The 27,834-nt window shown below is 36.8% G+C and overlaps 7 protein-coding genes across 7 annotated transcripts; 3 read left to right on the top strand and 4 right to left on the bottom strand.

Annotated features, from left to right (window-relative positions):
- Nucleotides 1–34: 34 nt before the first annotated feature.
- Nucleotides 35–624, top strand: LOC137584361 (uncharacterized). Its single transcript, XM_068299716.1, has 2 exons — nucleotides 35–193; nucleotides 259–624. The coding sequence occupies exons 1-2, from the start codon at nucleotides 154–156 to the stop codon at nucleotides 543–545; spliced, it is 327 nt and encodes a 108-aa protein (XP_068155817.1). The 5' UTR covers nucleotides 35–153; the 3' UTR covers nucleotides 546–624.
- A 39-nt stretch (nucleotides 625–663) lies between these two features.
- Nucleotides 664–9,291, bottom strand: eIF1A (eukaryotic translation initiation factor 1A). Its single transcript, XM_068299715.1, has 3 exons — nucleotides 9,155–9,291; nucleotides 8,769–9,068; nucleotides 664–1,756 (listed from the first exon to the last, which is right to left on the bottom strand). The coding sequence occupies exons 2-3, from the start codon at nucleotides 8,970–8,972 to the stop codon at nucleotides 1,514–1,516; spliced, it is 447 nt and encodes a 148-aa protein (XP_068155816.1). The 5' UTR covers nucleotides 8,973–9,068; nucleotides 9,155–9,291; the 3' UTR covers nucleotides 664–1,513.
- On the top strand, nucleotides 4,603–5,997 carry LOC137584897 (anionic trypsin). Its single transcript, XM_068300491.1, has one exon. It carries the CDS (start codon nucleotides 4,846–4,848, stop codon nucleotides 5,851–5,853), a length of 1,008 nt encoding a protein of 335 aa, XP_068156592.1. The 5' UTR covers nucleotides 4,603–4,845; the 3' UTR covers nucleotides 5,854–5,997.
- A 202-nt stretch (nucleotides 9,292–9,493) lies between the features above and the next one.
- Vps39 (vacuolar protein sorting 39) lies at nucleotides 9,494–12,580 on the top strand. Its single transcript, XM_068299970.1, has 5 exons — nucleotides 9,494–10,087; nucleotides 10,144–10,378; nucleotides 10,435–10,682; nucleotides 10,744–12,021; nucleotides 12,086–12,580. Exons 1-5 carry the CDS (start codon nucleotides 9,545–9,547, stop codon nucleotides 12,386–12,388), a joined length of 2,607 nt encoding a protein of 868 aa, XP_068156071.1. The 5' UTR covers nucleotides 9,494–9,544; the 3' UTR covers nucleotides 12,389–12,580.
- Nucleotides 12,581–12,607: 27 nt separating this feature from the next.
- LOC137583796 (homeobox protein B-H2) lies at nucleotides 12,608–14,199 on the bottom strand. The gene is made up of 2 exons (XM_068298930.1): nucleotides 13,407–14,199; nucleotides 12,608–13,125 (listed from the first exon to the last, which is right to left on the bottom strand). Exons 1-2 carry the CDS (start codon nucleotides 14,197–14,199, stop codon nucleotides 12,608–12,610), a joined length of 1,311 nt encoding a protein of 436 aa, XP_068155031.1.
- An 11,055-nt stretch (nucleotides 14,200–25,254) lies between these two features.
- Nucleotides 25,255–27,149, bottom strand: Tgs1 (Trimethylguanosine synthase 1). Its single transcript, XM_068300053.1, has one exon. It carries the CDS (start codon nucleotides 27,147–27,149, stop codon nucleotides 25,740–25,742), a length of 1,410 nt encoding a protein of 469 aa, XP_068156154.1. The 3' UTR covers nucleotides 25,255–25,739.
- Nucleotides 27,150–27,152: 3 nt separating this feature from the next.
- On the bottom strand, nucleotides 27,153–27,822 carry moi (modigliani). Its single transcript, XM_068300054.1, has 2 exons — nucleotides 27,551–27,822; nucleotides 27,153–27,489 (listed from the first exon to the last, which is right to left on the bottom strand). Exons 1-2 carry the CDS (start codon nucleotides 27,742–27,744, stop codon nucleotides 27,153–27,155), a joined length of 531 nt encoding a protein of 176 aa, XP_068156155.1. The 5' UTR covers nucleotides 27,745–27,822.
- Between the last annotated feature and the right edge of the window lie 12 nt (nucleotides 27,823–27,834).

Here is a 27,834-nt window from a genome sequence, read left to right on the forward strand (position 1 = left end):
GATTAGCAGCGCTGTTTAAATTACCGTTATGCACATGCGCCCGCTACACACCCCAAAGAAAATCTTTCACAACTTCAATTCCACAAACCTGCCAAATAGAACTAAAATTTCCCAATTCAATTTATAAACGAATCAAATAAAAATTTATATATAATGTCTACCTACTCAAGCGCTTCCACTGCCCAACAAACTGGTAAACCCGTTAAGTCATCATTTTCAGTTATTTATTTTAACAATGCATATTTTATTTGGGTTAAGGTGCTTCCGATTTAGATGGCGAGTCCGTGGAAGTCCTACGTGAACGATTGAGCACCATGAAGCGTTTAATGGCCGAACGTACAGCCCAACAGCAAAATAATCCTGCATCCACAGAGGAAATCTTTAGCACAAAACGACATCGATCGGCGGGAATCATTGACGGCAACTTCCTTAGCATCGCCTTTGGTGGAGCCCTATTGGTTATTGTTACTGTTTCCGTATATGCTTTCTATAATCTATATCATGCCATACTCAAAAAGTTCCCCTCACATCACGAGGAATTGTAGATTTTTTAACTAAAACAAATGTTGTACACCATGGAGTTTTTATGCATTTAAAATAAATACACAATTTGAATTGACACAAGTTGAATATCTAATGAGTTAGTTAAGTTGTCGCTTTGCATTCGATTAAATTAACTATTTATTTTGGAAATTCTTTTCATTATTCAGAAGTTACATTTATGTATGTATTCGTAGAGGACGCTGAATATATGTATGTAGTGAATGCAAGACTTAAAAACAAAAAAGAAAACAATATAGGAAAACTATAAAACACAACAACAATAATTTATATGAAACATAATGCCTGGCAAAAGGAATTATTAGATATGGGGTGGGGATAATGGGTGACTTTTGTTCATAGATTTGTGTCGATTTCGCTTACTTGCTATTTAGCTACAAATTGAAAACTTTTCGTGATTCGTTTCACACCTCTTAACCCTATATAAATCATGTTTTGTTCCTGGTTTAAAAAAATAACTAAATCGGTTTTGTTCCAATGGTTTTTCAATTTTTTTTCTTTTTTTTTTTTGTTTCGTTTAATTCATAATTTTGTTTTTCTCCAGTTCTACTATTATTTGTTTTACACAATTATACATTATTTGAATTTTGGAAACTTACTACTTGACTTGGAAATGGTTTATTATTTTTAATTTATACCAAATAGACAGAAGCATGGAAAATTTGTTAAATTGTACAACTGATTTTTTGTTTTGTTTGGGTGCCGCCTCTCCCTTAACTTCAAAATGGTTGGTAAGAGGGGGATCGGTTTCTTAATTGGCTGGTTGATGGTTTGAGGGGTTGGGGAGGGGATATTATGTATTATTAGCTTTCCTTCTATACTCTTTTATGCTTTTTACAATTCGTTTAATTCCCTAATCTTGACGATGACTCTCCACTAGTTCTGCTGTCGATGCTCCTGCTGCTGTTGCTGTTGTAGTTGATGTTGCTGTTGTTAATTTATTTCTTGTTAATCAGATATTATCCACAGAATCAGCATCATCCTCTGAGCTAATTTCATCACCGAATTCAATATCTTCATCGAAGCCATCCTCAACGAATGTGACTGTCTCATTGATGCGCACCGATTCAGGGAATTCGCCATAGGTCTTCAGATTTCTAGCTTCATCCGGTGTATACTTCAATATAACATCAGCCTTCGAGTCCTGATAATCACGCAAACCAACCAATATAATGTCACCTTGATTGATCCATACCTAGAAACAAAGAAAAGAAAACATTAAAAATAGTTTGTTTACCATTTTAGATACCTTTTCTGCAATGACTCAAAAGGCTGGCGCACTGTCGCTGGGAAAAAGTCCAACAATTTGCCAAACTTGTAATTGTTAATAGATAACTGATCTTTAAACAAACGCAACTAAAAATTTGTCGCAATATGTTGGCCCAGTTCTGGGTATTTCACAAACGTGCGCAACCATTTCAGGTATTTCTTCTTTTTGCTTTGTATTTAACCTTGGCCATAGAATATTCGCCAGAAAAAGGTGTAGAGTAAAAGATTCATTCAAGTCTTGGGTGGAGAGAGAGATATGATCGCCAGGCAGGCCCCAAATGACAATGCAATACGACAAAGATTGGTAGTAATCGCACAAACATCACGTGAGTAACTACTTTTGCTTGTGTCTTTGACTTTTAATTACTTTTTTTCTATGGGATTATTATCAGGAATGCTAGACACCACTTCAATTGTATATTATATAATATAGACTAAAAAAAAAGGGGCATATCAATTGCAAATTATTGGCTAAACTAGTTCTTGAAACTTATAACTTGGAAGATTAATGTATTAAGAAAACACATTTAAAATAAAACGTGTTCCATTAGTAGGTTGAGGTCTACTTGACGTGGCATTAAACAAGTTATCACCGTTAACATCTTCTGAGATAAAGATAAGAGAATTCTTTGAATGAATTCCATTTGCAAACAAGTTTCTGGGCACGTTCTCTACTTATCTGATGGCAGGCAAAGCCAAATTTCTTAGTCTTATAATACCCCAGATATTTATTCGTAATCGTAATTTGACAAGTTGAGATTTGATTGTAGATATTTTTTCAATAATGTATTTAATTGCACTCTGAAATTTAACTGACGCAAGCCAACACTCACTTATCTTAAAGACGCGACAAGCAAGAACATGCAAGACGACAAGCAAAAACCTGCCCATCTAAGGAGGGGGTGTGCTCCCGCATTAATGGGTCTCCTCTTTGCTAATTGCGAGTCTCTAGCAAATTGTTAACAACTTAACTAAAATTTTTTAGTCATTATATCTGAATATTTAATTCAAATAGTTTCTGCTTCCAATTCATGCTAATTCCATTTAGTAGAATCAGCTAACACGATGAATCAATGACCTAGGATAAATACCTGTGGTCAGTCAGAGTTACTTCCCCTGTTCAACTCAAATGAATCAATAGAAAAATAGCCCATTCATAAATTCCATTTCCTTTACTATGGCCTTTGTTTTACCACTTCCGTTTTGGCCTTACTACGCCTAAGAATGCATGCCTGCAATATAATAAATACCATTCGTATATTGCATGATAAATATGACACATTCAAATATACTTATATGGTTATTCCATTAGAACCTGACAATTTTATGATAACGGCTAAATTCAATTTTTCGGCTTAAAAATTCATTAAATAATTCATAAATTACGTCGTCGTTGGAAATAAACTTCCTCATACATAAAACTCGAGGGGCCTTGTGAACTTTGTAGCATTAATCATAAACCTTTTCCTAAATTGATGGCATGTGGTCATGACTTTTGTTGGGTCTTATCTATATACGATGGGATGGGACATGATAGATCAGGCATAGAGGAGATCGGACCGCACGCATACACCGTGCGCTGACTAAATCGTATCAAAATTACCCGTATTACCCAAGCCCCATATATGTGTATGATAATAATGATATACTCTTTTGATTGTAAAAATTCAACAAAAGTGTGGGCAAAAATAGATAAGCGTTACCACTTAGCACACTCCCACCTGGGAATCACCTAAACGATCGATTCGATGTCGTTAACTTTTCAGGGAGAGTAAGAGAGAGAGAGGAGGGTGGTAGGCAGTGTTTTGACTCGTCAGAGGTTTGGTATTCTTAGGCCAGCTGTGACAAAAATTTCTATATATAGACAAGAATCAGAATCATATATTGGAAATTGAATAAATAAGAAAAAAATGCGGAAGATGTAAGCAAAATTGATAAGAATACTTCACAACAACCTTTCTCCTTGGTAAATGTGGCAATAGAAATGCCCTTTCTCTCATGGAGGTTACAAAAAACGGTATATTTAATTACCTCGTTTAACCTATCCACATGGAAAATTATTTTAAAGCTGAATCATCGATTGACTAGACAACTAATCGGCGTCAAACTCAAGTGTCTAGAGCATATCTTTCTATTTTTTTATTATGACAGTTACTAAATAAGTTTTAAAACGGCAACTAGTAGTAGTTTTTATCTATTTAAAGTGTAATTCGATTTGGTACAAAGTTCAAGAATATAATGGGGGAAAACGGGACAGTTTAATATTTCACCATATTTGGTTTTCAATTTTGAAACTGCTACTTAAGAATAAATCTAGAACTATTTAAATAGAGTAAAAACGCATTAACAATTTTTACTATTGTCAGTTTCTATCATATTAAGCTAATAAACTTAATAAGTACTAAAGAGAAATAAGAAGTTTACTCAAATATAATACCTAGTGGATTTATTCTTATGATATGTGTCATTTATATTCATGGGAAACTATGTATATACTATATACATAAAGTAAAAGAAGATACCCTAGATGGAATAATTATTTTATGTCCCTCTCTCTCTCTCTTGAACCTCAAAAATCAAAGTTAAGGTTGCCAAAGCTCTCCCAAAAACGATTTGACACTGATAAGCGATCTTATTTCTCCCTCTCTCTCGCTCGGTTCTGCAAGATAACACCTTTTACTAATAGAAGGAATTCTCAGAGAGTCGATGGCTCTGTTTCCAGCCTATAAATACCGCCAGTCTCGACGTGAAACGGGCAAATTTGAAATTGCCTTCAAGCAAGAAACATTAAAGAGACTGGCAAAAACGGCAAATTTAGCCGCTAAAAGTGTATTCCATGCCAAAGCGAAAAGTGAAGTGTTATCAATACACAAAAGCAAAAGCCAAGAGCTAAACAAAGAATTCAAACAACAACAAACAATAATAAATTCGAGTCGCGCCGTTCTTCAACCCGTCAACATTTCTTCGTACTACTCAATTAATTCGTGCGGCGCGTGCAACCAGAGCGAGGATATCATGCTACTCTCATACAGATGTATTTACTCCGTCATATTGACCACCATTGCCAGCATAATGGTGGTACTAAGTTCAGCTGCCTCCAGTTCAACAGGCGGCAACATGTTGCCATCGGTCCGCAAATGTGGAAGCGCCGGTGGAGCAGGACACACCATGGCTCTGAATTTGGCAGCCTATGGACTATTGGAGAATCGGATCAGCACCTTGGAGTCCCCTCGGCAGACACATTGGTCGAAAAAGTTTCTGGCCAAACGGGAGGCAACACCACACAGTGCCCCCTATGTAGTTAGCATACAACAGATGACACCAGATCAGGGATTGGTGCACTACTGCGCTGGGACTGTAATCAATGAGCATTGGATATTGACGGCAGCCCATTGCCTGACCTCACATCAATCGGTGGAGAATTCAGTCATTGTGGCTGGCAGTCATGACATTCACGATCATCGCGGTGAGGCGGCCAACATTCAATTGCGACGCATTGACTATTATGTCCGTCATGAGTTGTATTTGGGTGGCGTCAATCCCTATGACATTGCTCTCATCTATACGAAAACTCCTTTGGTTTTCGATGAGTATGTCCAACCAGCCACTTTACCCGAACAGGATGCTCTACCCGATGGCTATGGCACACTCTACGGCTGGGGCAATGTCTCCATGACAGCTGTTCCCAACTATCCGCATAAATTGCAAGAGGCCAATATGCCAATTTTGGATATGTCGCTGTGTGAACAAATATTAGCTCGCTCTGGTTTGCAGCTGCACGAAACGAATCTTTGCACGGGCCCATTAACCGGAGGTGTTAGCATCTGCACTGCTGATTCTGGTGGCCCATTGATCCAACAATGCTGCGAGGAGCAGTTCGAACAGGCAAACATTGTCATTGGCATAGTCTCATGGGGCAAAATGCCATGTGGACAAAAGAATGCTCCATCAGTGTTTGTTCGAGTCTCGGCATTTACCGATTGGATCAATCAAGTTATCACATCAGCCACTCAAATCATCTAACTGGCATCTCATCATTATCAAGAAGAAGAAAAAGGAGAGAATCCTCAAGGACTCGTAGCTCGAATGTTATAGGAAAAAAAAAAAATAATAATAATTTTCGAAATAAAAACTAACAAAAAAAAAACTCATTAAAACAAAACACAAAAAAAAGACTAATTAATCTCACTAGATATTATTGTATAAAAATAGTTTTAAGAACAACAAAACAAAAAATATTTTACTAAAAATAAAAATGCAAATATTTAATTTCTTATAAAACAAAAAAAGCTAAGCCTTAATTTTTTTTTAATGGTGAAATTAGCACACTTCGTAGAAGATAAGGTTCGTCCCCCCTCTATGTACAGTGGTTAGTTTTAGGGTAGAAAATGTTGAAAGTAGTTATAGATATGAAAAGTTTCATCTGCCACATGGTTGGGTGAATATCATGAGGTTTTGTGTAACATAGTCGGGAATGGGAATTATGTATCTTCTTTAAAGGTTCGGACTTAAACCTTAAATGCGAAAATCCACTGTGATCTCTCTTGACCCACTGTGCTCTGTTGCTGGGTGGGTGAATGGTGATTAGGGGGGAGGCATTTCGCCTTATCCACGTATGTAATTGGCGCCGTGTTTCAAATGAATTAGTCATGCTCTCTCTCAATGTCTGAAGATTACCCCTTGCCGAAAAACTCAAACAAAAAAATGAGTTAAAGTAATGGCAGAATTTTGGCGTGGGGAATAAGCATGCTACGATTATGAAAGCGTCATGAAATGTCGCTGCTACTTTCCTGTATTTTATACTAAAGATTAACTTAGTTAGATTAGCTAGGAAAGTCATACGGTTTTCAGGTGCAAATCGGTGATCAGCTGCCTGCTTTATGATTGACAGACGACGACGGAAATTTTGGGGCACAATGTAGTACAAGGTTTTTTTTTCTCTTGGCTTGCTTTCTTTCTACGTGGTTTAATTTTGTTGTTATTGTCTAGACATGATTGGACTTTACCTGTTGCAAATTGAAAAAAAGGTTTATTGTACTTTGGTAATTAGATTAATTGATTGATTGATACATTTCTGTCTTAAATTGACATTTAAGAGGGTAAAGTACAAAAATTTCCTTACGAGGATCAAAGAAACTTTAGAAATCACAGCCACCAAAATATGTGGAATTTGCTCATTGAACTTGTTTTTTATAGCATTCACAAAAAAAAAAAAAAGAGAAATTCACACTCCATAAACATAAAACTAATCGCAAAAGCAGCCCCACTTATGATGAAATAAGTAATCATAAATTAAGACCCAACCCCCTTAAGAATTTTCTAAACAAGTGGAATTCTACTTCTAATCATTCATTTTACATAAACTGAGTATTAGTAACTGAAATACGCAAATATTTCTTGACCAAATTGCGACGTAATTTTGGACAGCAATTATGTCCCATAATTTTTGCATTCAATGTCTTGGACATTATTGATAAGATAACTTATATGTATATTTTTTATTGTCTTTTATGAACTACTCTCTTTTTTTTACTATTTGAATTTAATCAAATCAGGCAGCTGTTGCTAGAGCCAATAGCACGTGCCCAAGGCAAAAGAACAATGCCAACTTTTATTACCTTTCTACGAATTTGGTCTTGAATAACATGGAAAAAATTGCAATTCTCCGATGATTTTGCAAATATTTGGAATTTCGTTTTCAGAGTTTCATAAATTAAACTTGGACTTGCATTTGAATGATCGAATGGGCGTGGTATTCTCTGCTCTTCTGATATCTACGTTTAATTAGTTGGTACATCTTTGTTTTGGTTACGTTGCCAGTACATATAAACAACAATCTTGATATTGATTGGGGGTGTAGACTTTTTAGATTGTTCTCATAAATTGTACCTCATAGTGACGTACCGAAAAATATCATATCGAATCTGATTCTTGTTTTTTTTTTTTTTTTTTTTTTTTTTGTATGTATGACGTCTTTCTTGATTTGCCATTTAATTTATGAAGCATTTTTTAGGTCGTGAAATGGCATGGCAGGGTGAAGTACCCTTAAAAATTTGATGGATTTCGAGGAACTGACTTAAATCGGAAATACCAAATATTTGCTTATTATATTGGGTATTAATAGATTTAGATTAGAATTAACAAATTGATTAGTTTATATAAGCATACAATCAGGCCTCGTGAAAATTTATAAAAAACAATCCCTCTTTCTAAGATCCAAGTATATCGACAAAATCTATAGGTTTGTATATTAATCAAAATTGTCTTCAAAATAACTAAAATTCATTAACTATTTACATCAACTAAATTTAATAAAAATCTGCACAAACTATAGAGGACCTCATTAAGAAAACCTATAATTACAGAACAATTACAAATGTTAACTTAAGTTTTTTTAGACTGTTTTACTCCTTAAAATGCATAATTCAAGCGCCAAAGTGAATCAGTCCACAGTTGTTCTTTAAATAGATATTTAAAGGTATAGAGCGTTACTGGACAATAAAGACCTTGCAAAGATCAATGATAAGAATCAGGTAGAAATGCACCAACGCGTTTGCACATGAAGACAGATTAGGGAAAGCCTGACCTTCATCATGCTAAAATTCTTAGGACGAGTAGCCACCAATGCTTGTGCCTTTATGTAGTATCTCTACCTGATTCATACAACAACAGAGAGTATCTATGTACATATATAACAGATGTAAGACTGTACTCTATATGTATGTACATATATTCTACAAAACATTTCTCCTAAAAATGGAAAGCAAGTGCAATAACATTTTGCAAATAATATAAATAATCAATGCCATGCCGAGTAAAAAATTTCTTAAGAGAGCACATAACAGAAATAATACAAAGAAATTAAGAGAGCGAACGCCAAGGCAAGGCACTTGCTCTCTCTCTCTCTCTCTTATGGTGGACGCACTCCTACTACTCACCTTCTTGCGAAGTTTCCCCCGAATGTGACACAGACGTTTGACGCCATCAAAGCACATTGCCTCCAATCGACCATTGCCCAGCATTTTGGTCACTTGAGCGTACTCCTGTTGATCCTCCTTGAAGATCAATTCACGTTTCTCGAATTCATTCTCGTTCTTACCACGACGACGATTTTTGCCACCTTTTCCTTTATTCTTGGGCATGTTGCTGCTACTTTCTCTGCTGCTTCTCTGTCGACGTTGTGTATTTGCTTTTGTCTGGGGAGGGTTACTGCTTGTGTATTTTGGTTATCTCCGACACTATTGACAATATCGAATGGTTGTTGTTAAATACAAATATCACCTAAATCACATGTTTTATGTCTCAATTTCATTACAAAACTTACGAATTTTGCCAGATTTGAGATGTAAATGTGACAGTTTTGCCTTAGCCTCGCTAAAAGAGCGTAGTGTGGCCGTTGCAGTGTTCTGGCTGGGTCTGGCAGCCCTGCCAAATCAAGGATGCCAGATGCAATTTTCAATTCGTCATTGTCGACAGCTGATAGAGAAAATTTCAAAATCAAACGCTTATTAAAAGTCATCCTTATATTCATAACGGGAATGTTGTTAAAGAAACAAATTATCCATTTTGATTCGGCATTTCTTTTTATTTTTTGAAATATGAAATAACGGTGGGTGGCTGTATCGATATGTGGGTGTGAGCCCACACTACCATCACTAAGCAATGGTTAAAACAGCTGATGCGGTGATTGCAGTCTATAAACAAATTCGGAAAAATGCATCAGGCATATCAAGTGCATTCCATCCTGAAACAGGTTGTACAAATAGAATCATTAGCTGCATATGGCAACAATGTCATCCTTGGAACTAGAAGTGGTCAAATTATTATGTACTCTGTCGATGAAAAGGCTGGAGTGGATATGAGGATGTTTAACAAGAATTTCAGTCGCAAACCCATCACACAAATGGAGGTGATAGAGGAGGAGAAACTGCTCTTTGTACTCACCGACCAAATGATTCATGTATGTGATCTCAGCCGAATGGAAAGCAGTTTTGTGCTGGCGCACGTTTCCCAGGATACCAAGGGAGTTACATTATTTACTTTGGATGTAGATTCCCAGAAATCGACGACCGGTGAAACGGCCACCATTATACGCCTGTGCTGTGCCATACGACGTCGATTGATTTTTTTCTTTTGGAAAAAGGATAAATTGGCTTCGCTGGAGCTATCTATTGAGCTAGCCGATGTGCCACGGTCCCTATGTTGGGTTGGCCAGACTATTTGTGTGGGATGCAAGGATGAATATGTGGTCTACAATGTGAGAACTTCCCTTGAATCTCAATAGAATTCAATTCTAAAAATGTCTCCCTACAGATTAGTACGATACCTCCAACTAAGCATGATCTGTTCCCAACATCTTCGGCAACAAGTAGAGAACCATGCATCAGCCTTATAAGAAAAGATCTTTTGGGCGTATCAAAAGATGACTATCTAATCTTGGTCGATCCCAGTAAATATGTAAGCAGAGATGGTTCTACCGAAATTGTTAGCATTGACCAAAAAAATGCTTTGCCTCCATTGGCATGGAGTCAGGCTCTTTTAGGTTTGGGTAAGTTTTAAAGAAGTTAAGTTTATCTGACGTTTAATCAAGATTTCGGTTTTTAGTGTGGGATGAACCCTATGTTGTGGGTCGCACACAAAGCGCTGTTGAAGTCCGCAGTTTAGTGGGCAAGGACACTCTTGTCCAGACAATACCCGAGCTGCAGAAGAGCAAATTTTTGGTACGTTCACAGGGAGGAACTATTTTTGCAGCTGCCACATCAGAACTGTGGTGCATACGTCTGGTGGATATACCGACTCAAAGGGCGCAATTACTCCACCAAAAAAAATACCAATTGGCTATAGAGTTGACGGTGAGTTTTGTTTATATAATCTGCCATTGATTTGGTTTTTATTTGATGCTTTCCAATGTAGGAAATCTCCAAGGAGCCGGCGGAGGATAAAGCTCAAACCATACGCCAAATTCATATGTTTTATGCAAAAGAATTATTCACTAACAAGGAATTCTCTGCAGCCATGAAAGAGTTTGAAAAGGCATCCATTGATCCCTATGACGTCATCCGCTTGTTTCCAAATTTGGTGCCAGAACTGGCTGCTACAACAGGCATGGATGCAGTGCCAACGGCAAGTGTGCCCCAGCTGGAGGAACGCGATCTGGAATATGCCTACCTAGCTCTCATAGAATTCCTAGCCCAAGCCCGACAACGAGAGGTCGTTAAATTGCGTGACGCCAAAAGCTCATCGAAATCTTTGCTAGAGATCATAGACACCACTTTACTAAAGTGCTATTTACAAACCAATGATTCACTGGTGGCGCCATTGCTTCGGCTCAATCAATGTCATTTGGAGGAGTCGGAAAAGACGTTGAAAAAGCATAACAAAATCTCTGAGCTTATTATTCTATATCAAATGAAAGGCAAACACAAAGAGGCCCTAAAATTGTTACGAGAGCAAGCAAACAAAGAAGGTTCAGTGCTCCAGGGCAGAGAGAGAACCATTAGATATTTGCAACAATTGGGCGGGGATCATTTGCCGCTAATATTTGAGTTTGCAGATTGGGTTCTTCAAGAAGCACCCCAAGGAGGTCTTACCATATTCACAGTTGAGCTTATCGAAGTTGAATCTCTACCACGGGCAAAGGTTCTTGACTTTTTGGTCAGCAAGCATAAATCCTTGGTCATCCCATATTTGGAACATGTAATAAATATTTGGGATGACACGAACACCTTGCGTCACAATCTTCTGATCAAGCAATATCGAGAACAAGTACAACGTATGCTGGAGAACGATAAAAACAACCCAGATCTTGAGCCGCTACGTTCCAAGCTCTATAAAATGCTTGCAGAGACCAATAGCTATAGCCCAGATCGTGTTTTGGAGGATTTTCCCACTACCGTGCTTCTGGAGGAGCGTGCTCTCATTCTGGGCCGCTTGAAAAAGCATGAAAAAGTATTGGCAATTTATATACAAGCCTTGGGTGATGTCTCAAAGGCCAAGGCATATGCAGAGGCCAATTATGGGCACGATGAAAATATTTTTCACATATTATTGAAAACTGTGTTAAATCCTCTGCCCCAGGCACCTTATGAAGGCATAACAATGCATCTAGATTTCGTTAAACCCAATCGAAAAGTAGCATTGGACTTGCTCAACGCCTATGCAACAAAAATTGATCCATCAGATATATTCCAAGTAAGTATGACAGAAACTAGTAATGGTTTCGTTTCATTTGATGATTCTCTTCCCTTTTTTTAAGTATTTACCCGATGACATGAGCCTCAAACAGTTGCAAAATTATCTGGAGATAAGCATTCGTACACAATTGGCCGACAAACATCAACGGCAAATGATGATTGGTCTGCTGGAGGCAGAATCCAACCGTCTGCAGTCCGAACTAAAGAACCAGAAGCAAATCGCATTTGAGCTCAACGAATTCAGCGTGTGTCCAGAGTGTAAGAAACGCTTTTCCAGCCAATCTGCCTTTGTTCGCTATCCCAATGGTCAGGTGGTTCATCTGTCGTGTCATGATCGCAGTGCAAGGGCAGCATTGCAGCAATAAATCTATTTTATATATTTGTTTATGTGATAAAATATAAATGTATTGTACTATGTAGATATATATACACAAATTGTTAAAGAACTTTGATATTGTAATTGCTTCTTTAGGAACTAATTCGGATTGGCATTGCATTCCTTTTGAGCAAAACATTTCAGCAAATCTTTACATTAAACATATTTTTTTATTGGACTATATATACAAAAATTGAGTTTACAAATTTTAAGCCTCTTCACTGCCACCATCCATGAGACTATCCCCGCCATCCAATGAGTCATTGCATATAGACAAATCGGATTCGCTGGGCGAGGCAGGCGGACCACGACTAAGAGCACCCAGAGGCGGCAGAGAAAACGATTGCTTACTATCATTATCCTCGTTATCATCCTCTGCCCCACTGGGCGAACCAGCAGTTAAATCGGTAGAGGCCGCCGAATTAGCTGTGGTAGCCGTAGCGATTCCTGTTGTTCCTGCACCGGTTCCTGGTAATTGGGTTTGCCTAATCAAGGCCAAACGTTGTTGCGTCAATTCCAGATGATGTTTCCGCCATTTGATGCGTCTGTTTTGAAACCAGACTTTTACCTGGGCTTCCGTTAATTTCAGAGTATGTGCTAGATAAAGCCGCTCGGGACCGACCATATATTGTTGTCGCTCGAATTCCGCCTCTAGGCATTCTAGTTGTTCGGGCGTAAAAATTGTGCGTACCCGTTTGTTCTTAAGTGAACTTTTTTTATGGGAATCTAAGAGTTATGAAAAACAGGAAAAGGACATGTAAACATTATTATAAAGAGGATAAATGTACGATTTTATAAAATGGGAATAACTAACTCCCTTAGGTATGCCAAGATCAGATAAAGAATTCGTTTATAACTTTTGTTTAATAATTTTCCATAAACAATGTTTGCAAAGGGTTCAATTTTATTATTCACAGATATTTCAAAAACGAATTCTTTGACTGCTTATTGCATACATTAGGGGGTAAATTGAACTCATTTCACTTGCTTAATCATTAGACACCCACCCGACTTAAGTTTCTCTCGCTGGAAATTAAGTGAAGCCTGTTGCTGGGCATGATGCTGATGCAATTGCTGGAGGCTCTGCAAGGCGGAAGGTCCCACCACTGATACAGAGGCATTTGAAAATCCCTGAGAATGGGGTGGATGGTAGCGATGTTGACTGCTGGTATCACAATTAAAGTTATTTACACTTTGACTGTTGTTGTTGTTGTTGATGGTGTCCTCCACATCGGCAGCATTGCGATTGTGACCATTGAGGGACAAATTGATGGCATTATTATAGTCCTTTCGCTGGCTATTTTGTAAACCCAAAATGGCGGCTATTGTAAAGGACTTGCCCACATCCAGGGAGGAATGCGCTGCTGCTGCCTCAAAAAGCTGCGCATGCGACTGCGCCTGGACCTGGCCATGGACTATTGGAGCTGTTGCTGTAGCGGGTGCTTGTGCTGCTGTTGGTGGTGGGTGAGATGTTGTAGACGTTGTTGTCGGTGGGTGGTTCAGTTGCTGCTGCTGCTGCTGTTGATTATGTGAATGATGATGGGAATGATGATGATGATGCTGCTGCTGCTGCTGCTCCATTTGGTATGAACTCTGACTCTGACCTGCTGTCAAAGCAGCAGCCAAAGCAGCTGTGGGCAATGCATGAAGCGGTTGACCGCCACCATGATGGTTTGTTGTTGCTGCTGCCGCAGCGGCTGCGGCTGCTGCTGCTGCAGCCGCTGCTTGAGCCTGTGTGTTATGCAATGCCAGAAAGTGTGACAAAGGATTTGCGTGATATTTGGAAGGATTCTGCAACATGCTTAGTATTTGCCACTCTGTTGCCCCTCAAAATAAAAAAGAAGAAGCTCTTGACTCTCACTCTTGTGTGCTTCCCGTCTCCTCTTTTAGCTGCAAAAATGTAACAAAAAAGAGACAGAGAAATGTCAATGACTTTAGTTTAATGCATTCATTGTCCATTGTCAACAATTAAATGTAATTCAATCCTTATTCGGAATAGGTCTTGGTCTCTAAACCATGACAATGAGGTAGGATTATATGAAGGGTGACCATGGAGGGTTAGTATAGTCCTCAAGATGCTATACAAAATAATACTTTTTCATTTAAGATCAATCTTTTTACTTCAAAAACCTCAAAAAATGTTAATAACTATTTCATAATAGCAGTCTACACAAGCCTCTAAAAGATTTTTTATTGGCCACATTTGTTTATATTGAAGATTTTCCATCGATTTGAATTGCTTTTAATTCCAATTAGACAAATTGAATAATAGTTTTTAGAAAACTTTCAAAGGATTATATTACAAGATTGGATCAGTGTGGAGCCTGCAGGGGAATTTACTTTTAAAAAACATTTTCAAATACATATATATTGTAATTTGGGTACCCATATACCCCATAATAATGTGTCATTGATGCACATTTACTCTGACATTCATTCACTGTGTGAATCTCGGCAAGTGAGTGCATTCATTTACTAATTGCCCTCCTTCTTGTTCATTTCTCTCTTTCTCCTTCTTTCCCTCTCTCTTTCTCCATTTGTCGGCCATTCATTGGCAAACTTGATAGCCTAATTGAGACATGGACTTTGTCACAGTTGTTGCTTCTGTTGCTTTTGGTCATTGTGGTTGCAGTCGGTTTCGGCCAGGTAAAATACACATATCCCTTGTTGGTAACCACACAGTGTCAGATAACGTATACATAGTTGTTGTTATTGTCTTGTTTTATTGAAAATTGGGTGTTTTAACGTTTTTAAATCTTAAAATAAAAGTATAAAGATTGCTTGCGAATCGGAGGGATCTACATCGTAAAAAGAAAGAAAGGAGATGAAATTTGTTCCTGACTTTGAAATATTTTCGAATTTTCCCATTATTTCTTTTACAAAAAAACCTCTGTTGAATTTAACCTATTATATAGAATCATTGTCAAACAATATCGATACAATCTTGACTTTTAAAGGGCAAAGTTATAGAAAAACAAGAGGAGATAAAATTTCTTTACTATTGATAACAATATCTGAAAATTCTTTAAGGGTCAAAATCAATAAGACTACATTTTTTAAGTGGTATGACAAAATTCTAATCCTCGTGCTCTATTATGACCACCTGATAGACCCGGCGGAAAACGTATTTGTTTAAACTGTTGAGTCTTAAGTTTTATTCTCTAAAACCTCTGTAATGCCCAATGCCTTGTTAAGATTTTTGTCTTTAAGCCAATCACACAAAAAATAAGTATCCTTATTGACTTTATAAGTGATAATAATTGATTAATCAGGATCTTCATCTTGAAATACTTAACTTGCAACATGTTCATTAGACATTTTCCACATAATTTACTATAGAATTATAATATAAAATAAAACTGAATCTCAAATTCCTCGAATGTTGCTTTATTTATAAATTAGTATAACCAATTCCATCCGGATATAAGAATTGGTAATATTTTTAGTTTTTTTATACTTATTGTTGAAAAAAAGATTCATGTGACAGAAACAAATTTCTAAGTTTAGAAAACCTTAGACTATATAATATATATATGAACTAAAGTTGACTTATTTTAGTTTCATGCTGTGAGATTTAGTTTAGTTAATATGAATTTAATATTTAAGACTTCTTTCTAGTCGCTTAGTTAAGCTTTTGTATATAAAGTGAAAAGTTTATTCATGCTTTAGAACTTCTATTCTCATTACTCGATATTCAAGTTAAATGACTATTTAGTTAGTATACTGAAGTATTATGTATAAATACTTCTAATTAATATAAAACCACAAATAATTTGAAACGAAAATTAGCTTTCTTTGTCAAATATGTAGTTCCAATCATCCGAAAACAAAGTCCTTTCTATTTTAAAGACTTTATTTGACATTATTTTCGAATCATTGTTGACAAGTCTTAATATTAAAACTACATTTGTTGTATGTTGTACAAACCTTTTGAATTAAACAAATGGCAGCATTATAAGTATTATTTACAGTTTTTCCTTTTTATGGCGAACGCGTAATCCCAATAGTTTAGACATAAACATTATATTTCACACCACACAGAAATGATAATTTCTTATAATTTGTATTAATTTTTCTGAAAGTGTTTCACCGACGGCATTCGAATTATATTTATAGTCCTTTAGAGTAAAGTAGTCTAGAATTCCGCGAGATTTTCACGTGTAAGAAAAATTTTCAGAGTAATTCTCAATGATGGCGTAAAAGAACCGAACGCAAACGTGTTGCAAACTCAACTGAACTCAAAAGTTTGGTGGCCGTAAAATTTTTACAATATTCGCCAACATCAGAGTCGTCGCAGTCGTCGTTGACGTTGACTTTGGCAGCGCTGCTCAATGCCTTTGCGTGTGTGTGTGTGTGTGTGTATGTGTGTGTGAGTGAGTTTTTGTGAGTTGGCGTTGTGATTTTTCTCATATAAGAATGCTGGGGCTCTTTTTTCCGGATTACTACCATGCCGAGGCCGAGGCAGAGCCATCATCATCATCAACATCATCAGGGTCGTTATCATGGTTAACAACCACCCAGACAGAGGCAGGTTACATAAAAGGGAATCAAACAACAGCTATCTGAAACGCAGGCTCAACCACCCTTCAACCCACCCAATCGCAGGGACGATTTCACCGCCCCCTCCTTTCGCCCGCGAGGCGAGTGTATAAAAAGTTATTAAAATTATGATATAAATGGATAATTGAACAAAGTGGGCGGTGCCATTAAGCAACATGAAAAAAGCCAATATGGCGAAATGAACAAATTTATGATTGAGACAAAATGTCTCATAATTAATAAAATACATCTAGATGGCAAAAACAATTTAACAATTTCTAATGAATGCAATATTTAAAGTTTTTTTCTTATAAAATTTCTTTTCGTTTAAGGAAACTTAAAGAACTGATGTGAACTCCATATATGATCTATACTTTTATATAATTTTGGAAGATTACTTTTATATGAAATGTATTTCACATTTAATAATACAAAACATTTAAAAAACTGAAGAATATTATTATTTTATTCTCCTAAGAAGCATTATTTAAATAGAGACTTCTCCTATTGTAATCTCTATCTATTGTCTATGGACAGCCAAGATAGCCTAATTGAGATGTAGACAGTGTCAAAGTTGTTGCTTCTGTGTTACTATTGTTGTTGTTGTTGGTTGGTTTGTTTTCTTGTTGCAGATGTTCAACCACTAAGTACTTGAAATATCCCATCTTGGTAGCCACAATGTTGAATGTTGCAAATGCTTACTGAGACTGACTATAGATACTTGCATATTACTTATACGAACCGTTGTCCGTACACGAGTGTGTAATGAATGTAATTTCTAAGTGAATTGTTGACATTTTAGGTACTCTCTAAGATGTATGGATGTAGTACATGAGGTTCATTAGGTAAGCTAGGCCAGCTAATTTACAACCTGAAATGCATTTCAGGTGCAAGAGCAACAAGTTGTCATTCTACCTTTAACTAACTGATGAATTGTTAATTTACTATTAGAATGTATGTAAAATTAAAGTTTAAGTAGCTAGCACTAGGGTTTTAAATACTATCTTTGCCACAATGTGTTTAAAGGGAGAAAACTTAAACAGGCCATCGTCATCGACGGCTCTGATAAACTACACCAAATGCCAACCATCATTACCGTTGGCCAGAAGAACATTCCCTCTTTACCAGCCTCTTTCCAGCTCCACTAGCCCTATCTATTACCAATTTAGCTCTCCTCTCTTCACCCTTCAATTAGTGACCATCATCAAAGTAAATCAATTCACAACCTACAACAAAAATTGAGAAAAACGAACGAGACTAAAAAAGAGTGTAAAACAAAATGGGAAGCCTGCTGAGCCCATGCAAAGGACAGAGAGAGAGAGTGAAAAAAGACAAATTTAAAATCAAAGTTAGGAATTTAAAGCCGGCAACCAACCAATCTAGTGGAGACACGAAAGACACACAGAGTGAGGGAGGGCAGACAAAGAGAAGCTTTAAGCAAGCTTTGGGCGTCACGTTTGTCGTTTCAATCATCATTAGTGCTAATGTACCCACAAGAATGAGATAAGGATGATCCAAAGGCCCCACTTGGCAAATGGCTTCTGAAGAGAGACAGACAGACAGAGAGAGAGAGAGAGAGAGACACATACAGAGTAAATGAGAACACAATGTGCGGGAGAGAGAGTCATAACAGTAAAATGTAAGAGAGCAAGTAAAATTGTAAAGTAGAGCTTAAATTGGGCTATGTAAACACATATACATACATATGTATATATAGGAAATCTGTGTGAGTGTGTGTTCCTTTTTTTTGTATATAGGTAAATGGTTTATATATATTTTATCTACCATTTTTTTGTTTATTTACCACAATTTTCATATTTTTTGCATGACAGCAACAGCAGACAACAACAACAACAGAAAGTTAAGGGGTAAAACATTTCAACAACTTCTATTTGTGTGTTTGTGTGTGTGTGTGTGTAATGGCTTCTGCGCATGTTTCTGTATGTAGTGGGGAAGGAGAATGCGGGGCATAAGTTGAAGTGAGAGGGGTCTGCCGCCATTGCCATTGTTGCTTTTGATAAACTTCGTCGCTTTGGCGTTGGTTTTCCTACCCCCTCCACCTACAATTTGGCATAATGATGATAATGCCCATGCTCACCATTCCTCTTCCTTGTGGCTTCTCTTTTTATGCTGTCCACCTGCCATCTACCCATATAACCATAATATTTATTTATTTATTTTTAAATAAAAAATACAATATAAACTTTTTTCATTATGAATTATTACGCCAAAAGTGTCTGAACCCATGAAGGGAACAAGGAATTGAGCAAGGCACAGAACCTTGCCATTAGATTAGGGCCCACAACATGGGACAAAAACAGGAATTGCGAAATGAAATTAGCTGTGCAGGGCCGTAACGAGGGTTTCATTAAGCAGAGAATGGAGTTTCAGAAAATGTTGCCTACTTTTTTGGGCCAAGGGGCCCAATGAAAACTAATCGACCTAACTTTTCTTCTGTCTCTCTTTTCTGAGTATTTAAAAAAAGTAATACTCTCGAGCAATCTTTTGCCGTTTGCTCCTTGAAAACTACTTTATTCACCTATAAGACAGCGAGACAGAGAGCCTACGACATTCTACATACATACATAAGGAAAAGATTCTGATTATTTGAAAAGATAATAGAGCCCACTTTGCTTAGCATTAGATTTTCATTGTTAAGGTAGACCCTTATATCAGATTGCCTCCGATGAGAATCGCAAAATACAAACAGTTTTAGAACCCAAATCCTAAACTTTTACTTTTCAATAAATTGAATGTATTACTTTAGTGAATTAGCTTACCAATAAAGCTTCAACTTTAGGGGAACCGCTCCATAGTATTTACTCTACGATTGCCTCTAGTCAAGGATGCCAGTTATTCTTCCTCATTTAATGAAAATAATTTCATTATTATGGAGCCTGGCTATGTTGCATGCCACAAGAACCCCAGCCCACGCACACTCACACACTCACATCGCCTTACACAGACACACATATACATACATATTCGAGATTTCTCTTTCTCGTTTTTTTTTTTGTATCTGTCTCTCTTGCTCTTGCTAGCAAACATGGCTTAATTCTATTAGCCTGCCTTATTCTTCCCTTCCCATAAAAAGTGTAAACAAGATGGCAGCATTCATTTGCCAACAGAACAACATCATGATGAGCTTGAAACTCGCTTCTTTGCCCTCCTTTCTCCACTCTTGGCCCTTTGGCCCCTTGCACAAAATGGACTCAAAAATTTGAGAGCAGAAAAAACATTTGCGGCATGTTTTTAATAATGTTGTTTATAATGTCGATTTTTCGTTTACGTTTTTTTCTCTCTCCTTTTTTTTTGCCATCTCTCATTTTGTTATAGTCATTCTTTTGTTTTTATTGTATTTTGTATTCCTTTTTGATGTATTTTTGGGGGCCATAGAATTCCTTTTATAGGCCCTACAAATATTTAATTTGTTTTACTTTTTTTTTTTTTTAATGGCTCAGCAGAAAATAAAACAAAAATGTAAATAAAAAAATGAGCTAAAATTAATTACAAATTTTCAAATTCAAATCAAATCAAAATCCAAAAACTTATAATGTTTTGGGAAACATTTTTCAATTGGCCATACAAAAACCAACAAGAGCAGGTAAAATGGTTACACGCCATTTCGCGTTTTTAATTAAATCCTTTTTCGGCCATCCTTTGTTTTGGCCTCTCCAATGCAATTCAATCCACAAACTCAAATCCACCGAAATGAGTTTTTCCTGGCTGGCCAACCAGTTGGCCGACACTTGAAATATTTCAAATTAATTTTCCTAAAAATTAGCCAAAAATTTCGTTGATGATTTCCAAAAACTGTCTGTTTCCTGTGGGTGTCCTGCAGTCCTTGTAGGTTGTGCTGTGTTTGGCCAAACCTCTGACACAAACTCTTGTATTGTTTTAATTAGAAATTTATTTGCAACATTTATAATTGGTGCTTATTTCCATCCCGTGATGATGGTGATGATGATGCTGGTGGTGGGCGTGGTTCGATTTTAATTAAAAATTTTCTGCGTTTTTGCTTAGTTGCAAATGTTTATGAGAGCAGAGCAAATGTCAAAAGGACTAAGCGCAGCAAAACAAAATTTTTACATTCAACATTTTCAAATTTGCCAATTTTGAAATTGTTTTTCTTTTAATTAAAAACAAACTATAGTTTATGCAATACAAATTTAAATGACACTTTCAATTACATATAATGGGTCTAAATTTCTAAGCCATTACAATTTTATTGCAGTTTTGCCTCTTATGCCATGTTTTGTTAGGATCAATGAGACAAAAAAAACCACATGGTTGTTCTTTTGGCTTAGCTCAATGGTAGAGAATATATGATAGTGTTAGTTGTGTTAATTAAAAGCAAAGATTGGTACGAAAATAAGGAATAAGATGTTTGGCCAATTTTTATTGAAAAACTTCGAAAACAGATCTATTTGTGACACATTCTGAACGTCCCTTCTCCAGCACAAACTCATTATATAGAGACAAACAATTTCACTTTTGCAGGACCAATGCGAAAGACAAAAATCATCCCTCTTGAGGATTCGCTGGTTTACATTGTGCTTTCGGGTGTCTCGACTTTGGCTCGTTGCTGTTAACGTTTCGCTACGCTTTCGCTGGCTCATAAAGCGTTGGAAATTATGGAAATTAATTGAAATTCCAAGGATGCCATTTGCTCTTTTGGCCAAAACCAACAAATTACCATCATTATGCGTGGCGCTAAGCCCACTCCCCTTCGGTTCTTCTCTGTAGTCTCTACGACAAAATGAGTTGAGGCTGAGGAGCCGCATTGGTCCGCTTTGAGTGTTGCCTAATTTTAGGCGCTGCGGTAGACCAGATGTATCTATATAAGTTTGTATGTGTGAGTGAATGCATGTGTTTGTGCGCATTTTAATTAAGCTAATTAATACATTGCTGTTGATTTACTTTGGATTAACTTGTGCTTCATTTAACTTGTTTTTTTTTATCTGATAATGACAATAACAAAAACATATTTTTTAAGCTTTGCTCACTCATCCACTATTCCTTTATATCTTTCTATATCCCCTTCTACTCGTCCTTCATTCGGGGTGTGTGTGTGTGTGTGTGTGTAGTACAACAAAAAGTCATATTAAAAATCATTCGCTTGTGAAGATCAAAAGCATTCTTTTTCACCGAAATGCCAGTAAGAATGATGATGGCAGGAGTGAATGCAGGGTGATGGTGCGGGTGTGTGCGGCATAGGCGGACGGGGAGGTAAAAGTAAGTTAGCTGCCCTACCGCCTCTCCCAAGTATTCAACCAAAAATGCATGGAACACACAGAAATATACACACACATTTCTATATACATATACATATACATACTCATATATATATATATATCTGCCTACCTACACACACACACACACATATATATATATAAAGACAGAGGATATGCCGTTTTAATCTTTTTATGCGCCGCGTTTATCTCTTTCGGTCTCTCTCTCTCTGTCTCTTTTTCTCACTCTCTGTTATTACCTATCTCGATGGCTTCTTTGTCTCTTTCTGTATTTATTTATGGTTTTTCGCATTCAACCACCAACATATAAATATTGTACACATTGGTGTATAAGTATATATGTGTGTGTGTATGCGAGTATTTATTAAATATTACTGCTCTTATTTTACGCTTTGCTTTACTTGGCTTCCTTTTTTTTATTGCCCATGAACTGCTGGTAAATTGGAGGTTGAAGGAGAAGCTTATGATGCTCTTTTTGTGTGAGTGTGTGTGTGTTATTTGTTTGTGTAATTGCCTTGTGGTTGTCCTTATTGCAGATGGCCTCTTGCCACGTTGTCCTTGCCACTTTTATTAATATTAATATCCCTCTCTAAATGAATAACGATTAATCAATAAGTTAAATCGAATACAATTTTTGTTTGATCTCAAGATGGTTTAACTTTTAACTTGTTATTATTAAATATACATAATAAGTAACCGCATAGTCCTTATAATCTCAAGGGATATGTTTAACAAAATGAAAATGCCTAAGGATCCCTTAAAGATGTATTAAAGTTGCCTTAAGGCTTCATAAGTTTAGGTTTCGATCAAGGTTGTCTTAAGGTTCGATTAAGGATGCTTTAAGGGTGCCATAAAATCATCCGAATGATGTCTTAAGGATGTGACAAGAAAGGAAAAGGTTGTATTCATGAGCCTAATAAAGATATGGTGGTTTCCTTGCTTGACGGTTATATAAAATTCAACATAATCGGATATAGTTTTTTGATATTTAATATAGTGTTTGCTCCATCAACGGACACCTCTATTATGGAGAATACCCTGAGCAATGACAGCTTACTAGATGGACTACAAAATATAATTTAAAAGAAAATATTTGTTTGAATTCATTCATTGACTTGATTTACATTTTCACCGCATAAATCATTTCTTAAATGATACTTGATGCATTCATGTCCTACCCTCAGACAGAAAGGACTTCAAGCTGCACCTGCATAATCGCATTTTACGCAATTTCCTTGAGATTTGTTCACGGTTGCCATTGCCGCCTAATCGTAACTTATTTGTGGATACAAATAAACCACCCCAACGATTTAGAGAGCGGTTGGAAGGGGTGGCTTGGTCCAAAACCATCCTCATTCTCATGCTCATCAAGTGGCACAAATTACAGATCAAACATTGCAACAGAACGAGGGGTTGGCGGAGGGTGTTGACGATTTGTCAACGAAAGAACGATGACAACAACATAACGTTTGGGAAATTAAATAGCGTAATAAAAAGGGTGACTTAATTTGTTTTTGCCCAAAAGACCGTGGCAGAGCCTGTTTAGCTGTGAACACGTGTTTGTCTTCTAATAAAAATCCAACTCTCAATCCAATATATACATTCTATTGCTGTTATTAGTGTCTTCCTGTCTTTTTTTTATTAAAATTTTTACTTTGTTATTGTCAACCCTCTTGGCGGAACAATTAAGCGTATCACAAGATGAACCGACGGCAACTGGTAATTCCGATTTGGATTCAGATTAGATCTAAGTAGCTGATAATACATAAAGTGACGCGTGACGCTTGACGAGTGGGTAATTTGTTTGTTATTTATTGACAATTTAACAGGCAACATACGTTTATTGTACCATATTAAAAAAGGACTTAAATGGAGTTTCTTAAGGACTCAAAGGTGATTCAAAAATGACCAAAGACAATGGGAAAAACGTTTGAAAAGTAGAAAAATGGTTTCAGACATGACGGAGAAGGCCATGCATCTCATGTATCTCAGTCTTGATGGGTTGAACACTAAGGTATGTCCAGACATGTATATCTTTTTCTTTAAATAATTTCTAAAAATTTATGACATTTTTAAATATTTGCTAATATAGAAATTCTAAAGCCTGGCGAGAAGATTCATTGACTAAACAAATGAAGAATTGGCTTGATTATGTTTATAAATTAACAACTAAAATGCTGATATAAGATCTTAAAATATCGCGAAGGATACGGAATTTCCTATCGGATACGTTTGCTGACAGAAATAAGATACTAATCTAACATCTTAGTGACTAGGAAAATGTATCTTAAACTTCAGCTAGACGATAATAAGTTAATCAAACTAATTACAAGACAAATAGACACTTACACAAACACACACACACACACACACACAGACACAGACAGAATAAAGCAAGTGAAATAGAAGAAGCATGGCAAATATTTGCCAGTTTGCCAGTTAACAGCTATAAATTCCGTAAATTGGCCACATCCACTCTCACTCCCCCTACACCGTCTCCCCCTTTACAAACCAAATCCTTCCACAATCTGTGCCTTCAGTTAAGTATGTTGTTAGCAATGAAAAGGGTTGCACCACCCCCTGCCTTTTCGGCTTCTCTTGTTGTTTTGTTGTCTGCTGCTGCGTTGGAATTTATGAGAAACTTTTGTGACATGAACATGTTAATTGCCGCTCACTGCCTGTCTCTCTCTCAGCCATTTCACCCTGCTCCGTCCTTTAACCTGTCCTGCCAATCCTTTTTGTGTGTTGTTTTGTGCGTTGCCGTTGCCAAGCTTGAGCTTGAGGCTTAGAGATTTGCTTGTTTTTACACAAAGTTCTTAAAAATTGGCGCACGTTTGTTTCATTTGCCTTTTTAATTAAAAATTGTCTACCTCTGCTACCGTTGACCATTGGTCAGTTGCTGGTGCAAGAATAGATGCAAGTGCAGGGCCAGGAGCTGAAACTGGAGCAGGAGCACGAAAAGCTTTTCGTAAGCCGTCTAAATTGGATAAAGTGCTTGGCGGTGACTTGGTAACTGTCATGGAGCAAGAGAAATCACTTATTGGTAGTCATATATACATATATATTTAGATGTAACCAAAAAACATAGCAAACTTTATTCATTAGATTAAAATTAAACTTTTCTTTATAGTGTGGAACTTTCTGAAAGAGAAATTTCCCTTTATGAAATTAAATAAATCTTATTTCCAAAGTATTTAATCCTAAACTTGTAAGTTACTTCGACGTTGCTTGAAATAAATATTATTTAAAACATTTCTTTTGCTTTGATTAGACTCATGTGGATTTTCTTTTACCCGTTTCACAGCAAGATTTCTTAAGGAAATATTAGTTATGTTTTGGTTATTTAACTCAAAAATATGAAATATGAAATTTATGCATAAACATTTAAAATTCATTTTTTTCTTAAGTGTCTAATTAACATAAAACAATTAATTTCAATAAAAAGTAGATGCTTCAGACGCACTATTAATGTTAGAACCTAAAAGATAAAGTATAGTAAAGTAAATAAAGCAAATTATTCAGTTTTTCATGGATATATGTTAGCGAAATCTAAGAACTTTCTTTGTCTTCCTCATCGTCATCATCATCTTCATCGTCATCATCATCTTCATCGTTACGATCACCTTTAATCAAATCTTTGCCATAATAGGCTGTTATTGCCACCATCCGTGTATCCAAAAAATTATGCTCCACCTCACATTGCTGACCCGCCGCACCACTTAAGGCAATTACCTGCTTCATCATGGAATTTCGTGGCAGGAAGAAACCAACGTTTGAGGACAATTGTCGTGCACAATTCATCAACTCGGTGGCACCTACTGGTAATAGGTTTTGCTCAATATCGAAATTGGCATGCTTTAAATATTCGGGCCCACCCCAGGGTGGACTTAAAAATACCATATTCGGTTTCAAACGCGTACTTTTGGCAAATTGTAAGAAATCGGCATGAATGAACTCAATTTTATGATCAACTTTGTAGATCTTAGCATTATGCTTCGCCATGGCCAATTTCTGAGCATCAATATCAATAGCTATGACCCTTTGGCAGGTGAAGGCAAATTGTATGGCATTGCCGCCGCAACCACAGAAGGCATCAACAATTAAATCACAGGCCAGACGAGTAGCCGTCTGTTTTGCTATCCTCTCGGGAGTTACGGAGAACCAGCTTTCACGATCCAACCGTATACCCTGATCAAAGCGAGAAAACAAGGAGAATCGTTTGTACCAATATTTCCTTAGAGGGTTTTCATCTTGCATAAATTGTGGTATGTTGGTTATATCCCGGATTTTTTTCTTTAACTCCTTAGCCTTAAGCCATTTATTCTTTTTTGTGAGATGCAAAAATTTATTTTCGTGAGGCATGATTATGGCTGATGTTTCGGAGTCAATGTGCTGAAGGGTTTCTTGCCTTGCTTTGTGTTGCCGTTGTGTGCCAAATGCAGTGGGTAGTCCCATTAATTTTAATTGATGTTCCTCGTCCACATCCGAAGTGAAGTCGTCTGCGAGTTGATTGATCTCTTCCTCGATTTCTGTTTCAATATTCTCAAGCTCTAGTTTGTCAAAAGTTTGACCTACATCCTCTATCCTTTCATCATCCTCATCATCATCACTTTCTAATGAATGTAGAAATCTTAGTTGATAGTTCTCAAACGCGCATGAAAATATATGCCAAAATTGGCCGCTGACTGTTGTAGAATGTTCCTCCCAAAGTTCCTGCCAATTGGCCTTTTCCTCACTAGTGGCTATGTCAATTTCCTCTTGAAATGTTGGATACAAAGTGTGCCATTTCTCTTCTAAAAGTTGATGGCCCTCACCGTGCCAAAAATCAAGCCAGCCTAAATTTTGAATTTCTTCCCACTGTATGTCGTCTAACTCCGGTTTCTTTCCCTTGACAAAGTTTTGTCTAAATGTATAAAATTGTGGATTGTTTCTGGATGTGGTCAAATAGTGTAGGTTCATCTCTTATTGGTTTGAATCTAACATTCTTAGCTCAAGCTTTCTTTGTATTAATTCACTAGCCAATTCTATGCGTTTCGCATGCCATACATTAATAGCCGGCTTATACGTTTTATGTATATCCTGCAAATATTCCTTTTGCTGAGATTCGTTTAGTTTTCTTAGATTCTCGTGGATGAAACGTGTGGATAGCCTAGGAGATGTGGGTTTCTCTAGATTACAGAGTATTACTTCACCGCGGACAATACACAAATGTCCGTGGGTCAAAGGCTCCCCATAGACCTTATCGTAATCAAAGTCCAAAAGCAACACGGAAAGCGCTCCAGTCGACAATCTATATTCCCTGCATAGAAGTAAATACTTTATAATCGTAGATTTAAGAGTTCATACATGTAAGCGCTTACTTTGGCATACGTTCTATGAGCACGTTTTCCAAACAGATGACCTCAGGCTCGGAGCTAAAACGTCCAATCACTGCAACTTTGCCGTAGTGCAACTCTCGATAGTCCTTTTCCAAAGCCAACTCCTCAACAAGTTGAAGCTTGAAGTAGTCACAATATTTAGGTAAAGTCTCGCCGTTTTCTAATTCGTTGTTCATCACAAACAAAAGCAAAAAATTATAATTTTGTTCTTTTTTGTATGTTGTTGTTTCTCAATGTTTACGTTTTAATAACAGTGCTCTGTTAAG

This window comes from Drosophila tropicalis, unplaced genomic scaffold, assembly GCF_018151085.1.
Source record: "Drosophila tropicalis isolate 14030-0801.00 unplaced genomic scaffold, ASM1815108v1 contig_878, whole genome shotgun sequence".
Classification (NCBI taxonomy): Eukaryota; Metazoa; Arthropoda; class Insecta; order Diptera; family Drosophilidae; genus Drosophila; species Drosophila tropicalis.

Bases quoted from the DNA above. Each gene is read 5' to 3' on its own strand.
- LOC137584361 (XM_068299716.1), top strand. From the start codon at position 154: ATGTCTACCTACTCAAGCGCTTCCACTGCCCAACAAACTG. The intron at 194-258 runs GTAAACCCGTTA...ATTTGGGTTAAG, and splicing joins TTCCACTGCCCAACAAACTG to GTGCTTCCGATTTAGATGGC.
- LOC137584897 (XM_068300491.1), top strand. From the start codon at position 4,846: ATGCTACTCTCATACAGATGTATTTACTCCGTCATATTGACCACCATT.
- eIF1A (XM_068299715.1), bottom strand. From the start codon at position 8,972: ATGCCCAAGAATAAAGGAAAAGGTGGCAAAAATCGTCGTCGTGGTAAG. The intron at 1,757-8,768 runs GTGAGTAGTAGG...CTTTGTTTCTAG, and splicing joins GGGGGAAACTTCGCAAGAAG to GTATGGATCAATCAAGGTGA.
- LOC137583796 (XM_068298930.1), bottom strand. From the start codon at position 14,199: ATGTTGCAGAATCCTTCCAAATATCACGCAAATCCTTTGTCACACTTT. The intron at 13,126-13,406 runs GTGGGTGTCTAA...CATAACTCTTAG, and splicing joins GCGAGAGAAACTTAAGTCGG to ATTCCCATAAAAAAAGTTCA.
- moi (XM_068300054.1), bottom strand. From the start codon at position 27,744: ATGAACAACGAATTAGAAAACGGCGAGACTTTACCTAAATATTGTGAC. The intron at 27,490-27,550 runs GTAAGCGCTTAC...ACTTCTATGCAG, and splicing joins CTCATAGAACGTATGCCAAA to GGAATATAGATTGTCGACTG.
- Tgs1 (XM_068300053.1), bottom strand. From the start codon at position 27,149: ATGAACCTACACTATTTGACCACATCCAGAAACAATCCACAATTTTAT.
- Vps39 (XM_068299970.1), top strand. From the start codon at position 9,545: ATGCATCAGGCATATCAAGTGCATTCCATCCTGAAACAGGTTGTACAA. The intron at 10,088-10,143 runs GTGAGAACTTCC...GTCTCCCTACAG, and splicing joins ATGAATATGTGGTCTACAAT to ATTAGTACGATACCTCCAAC. The intron at 10,683-10,743 runs GTGAGTTTTGTT...TTTCCAATGTAG, and splicing joins AATTGGCTATAGAGTTGACG to GAAATCTCCAAGGAGCCGGC.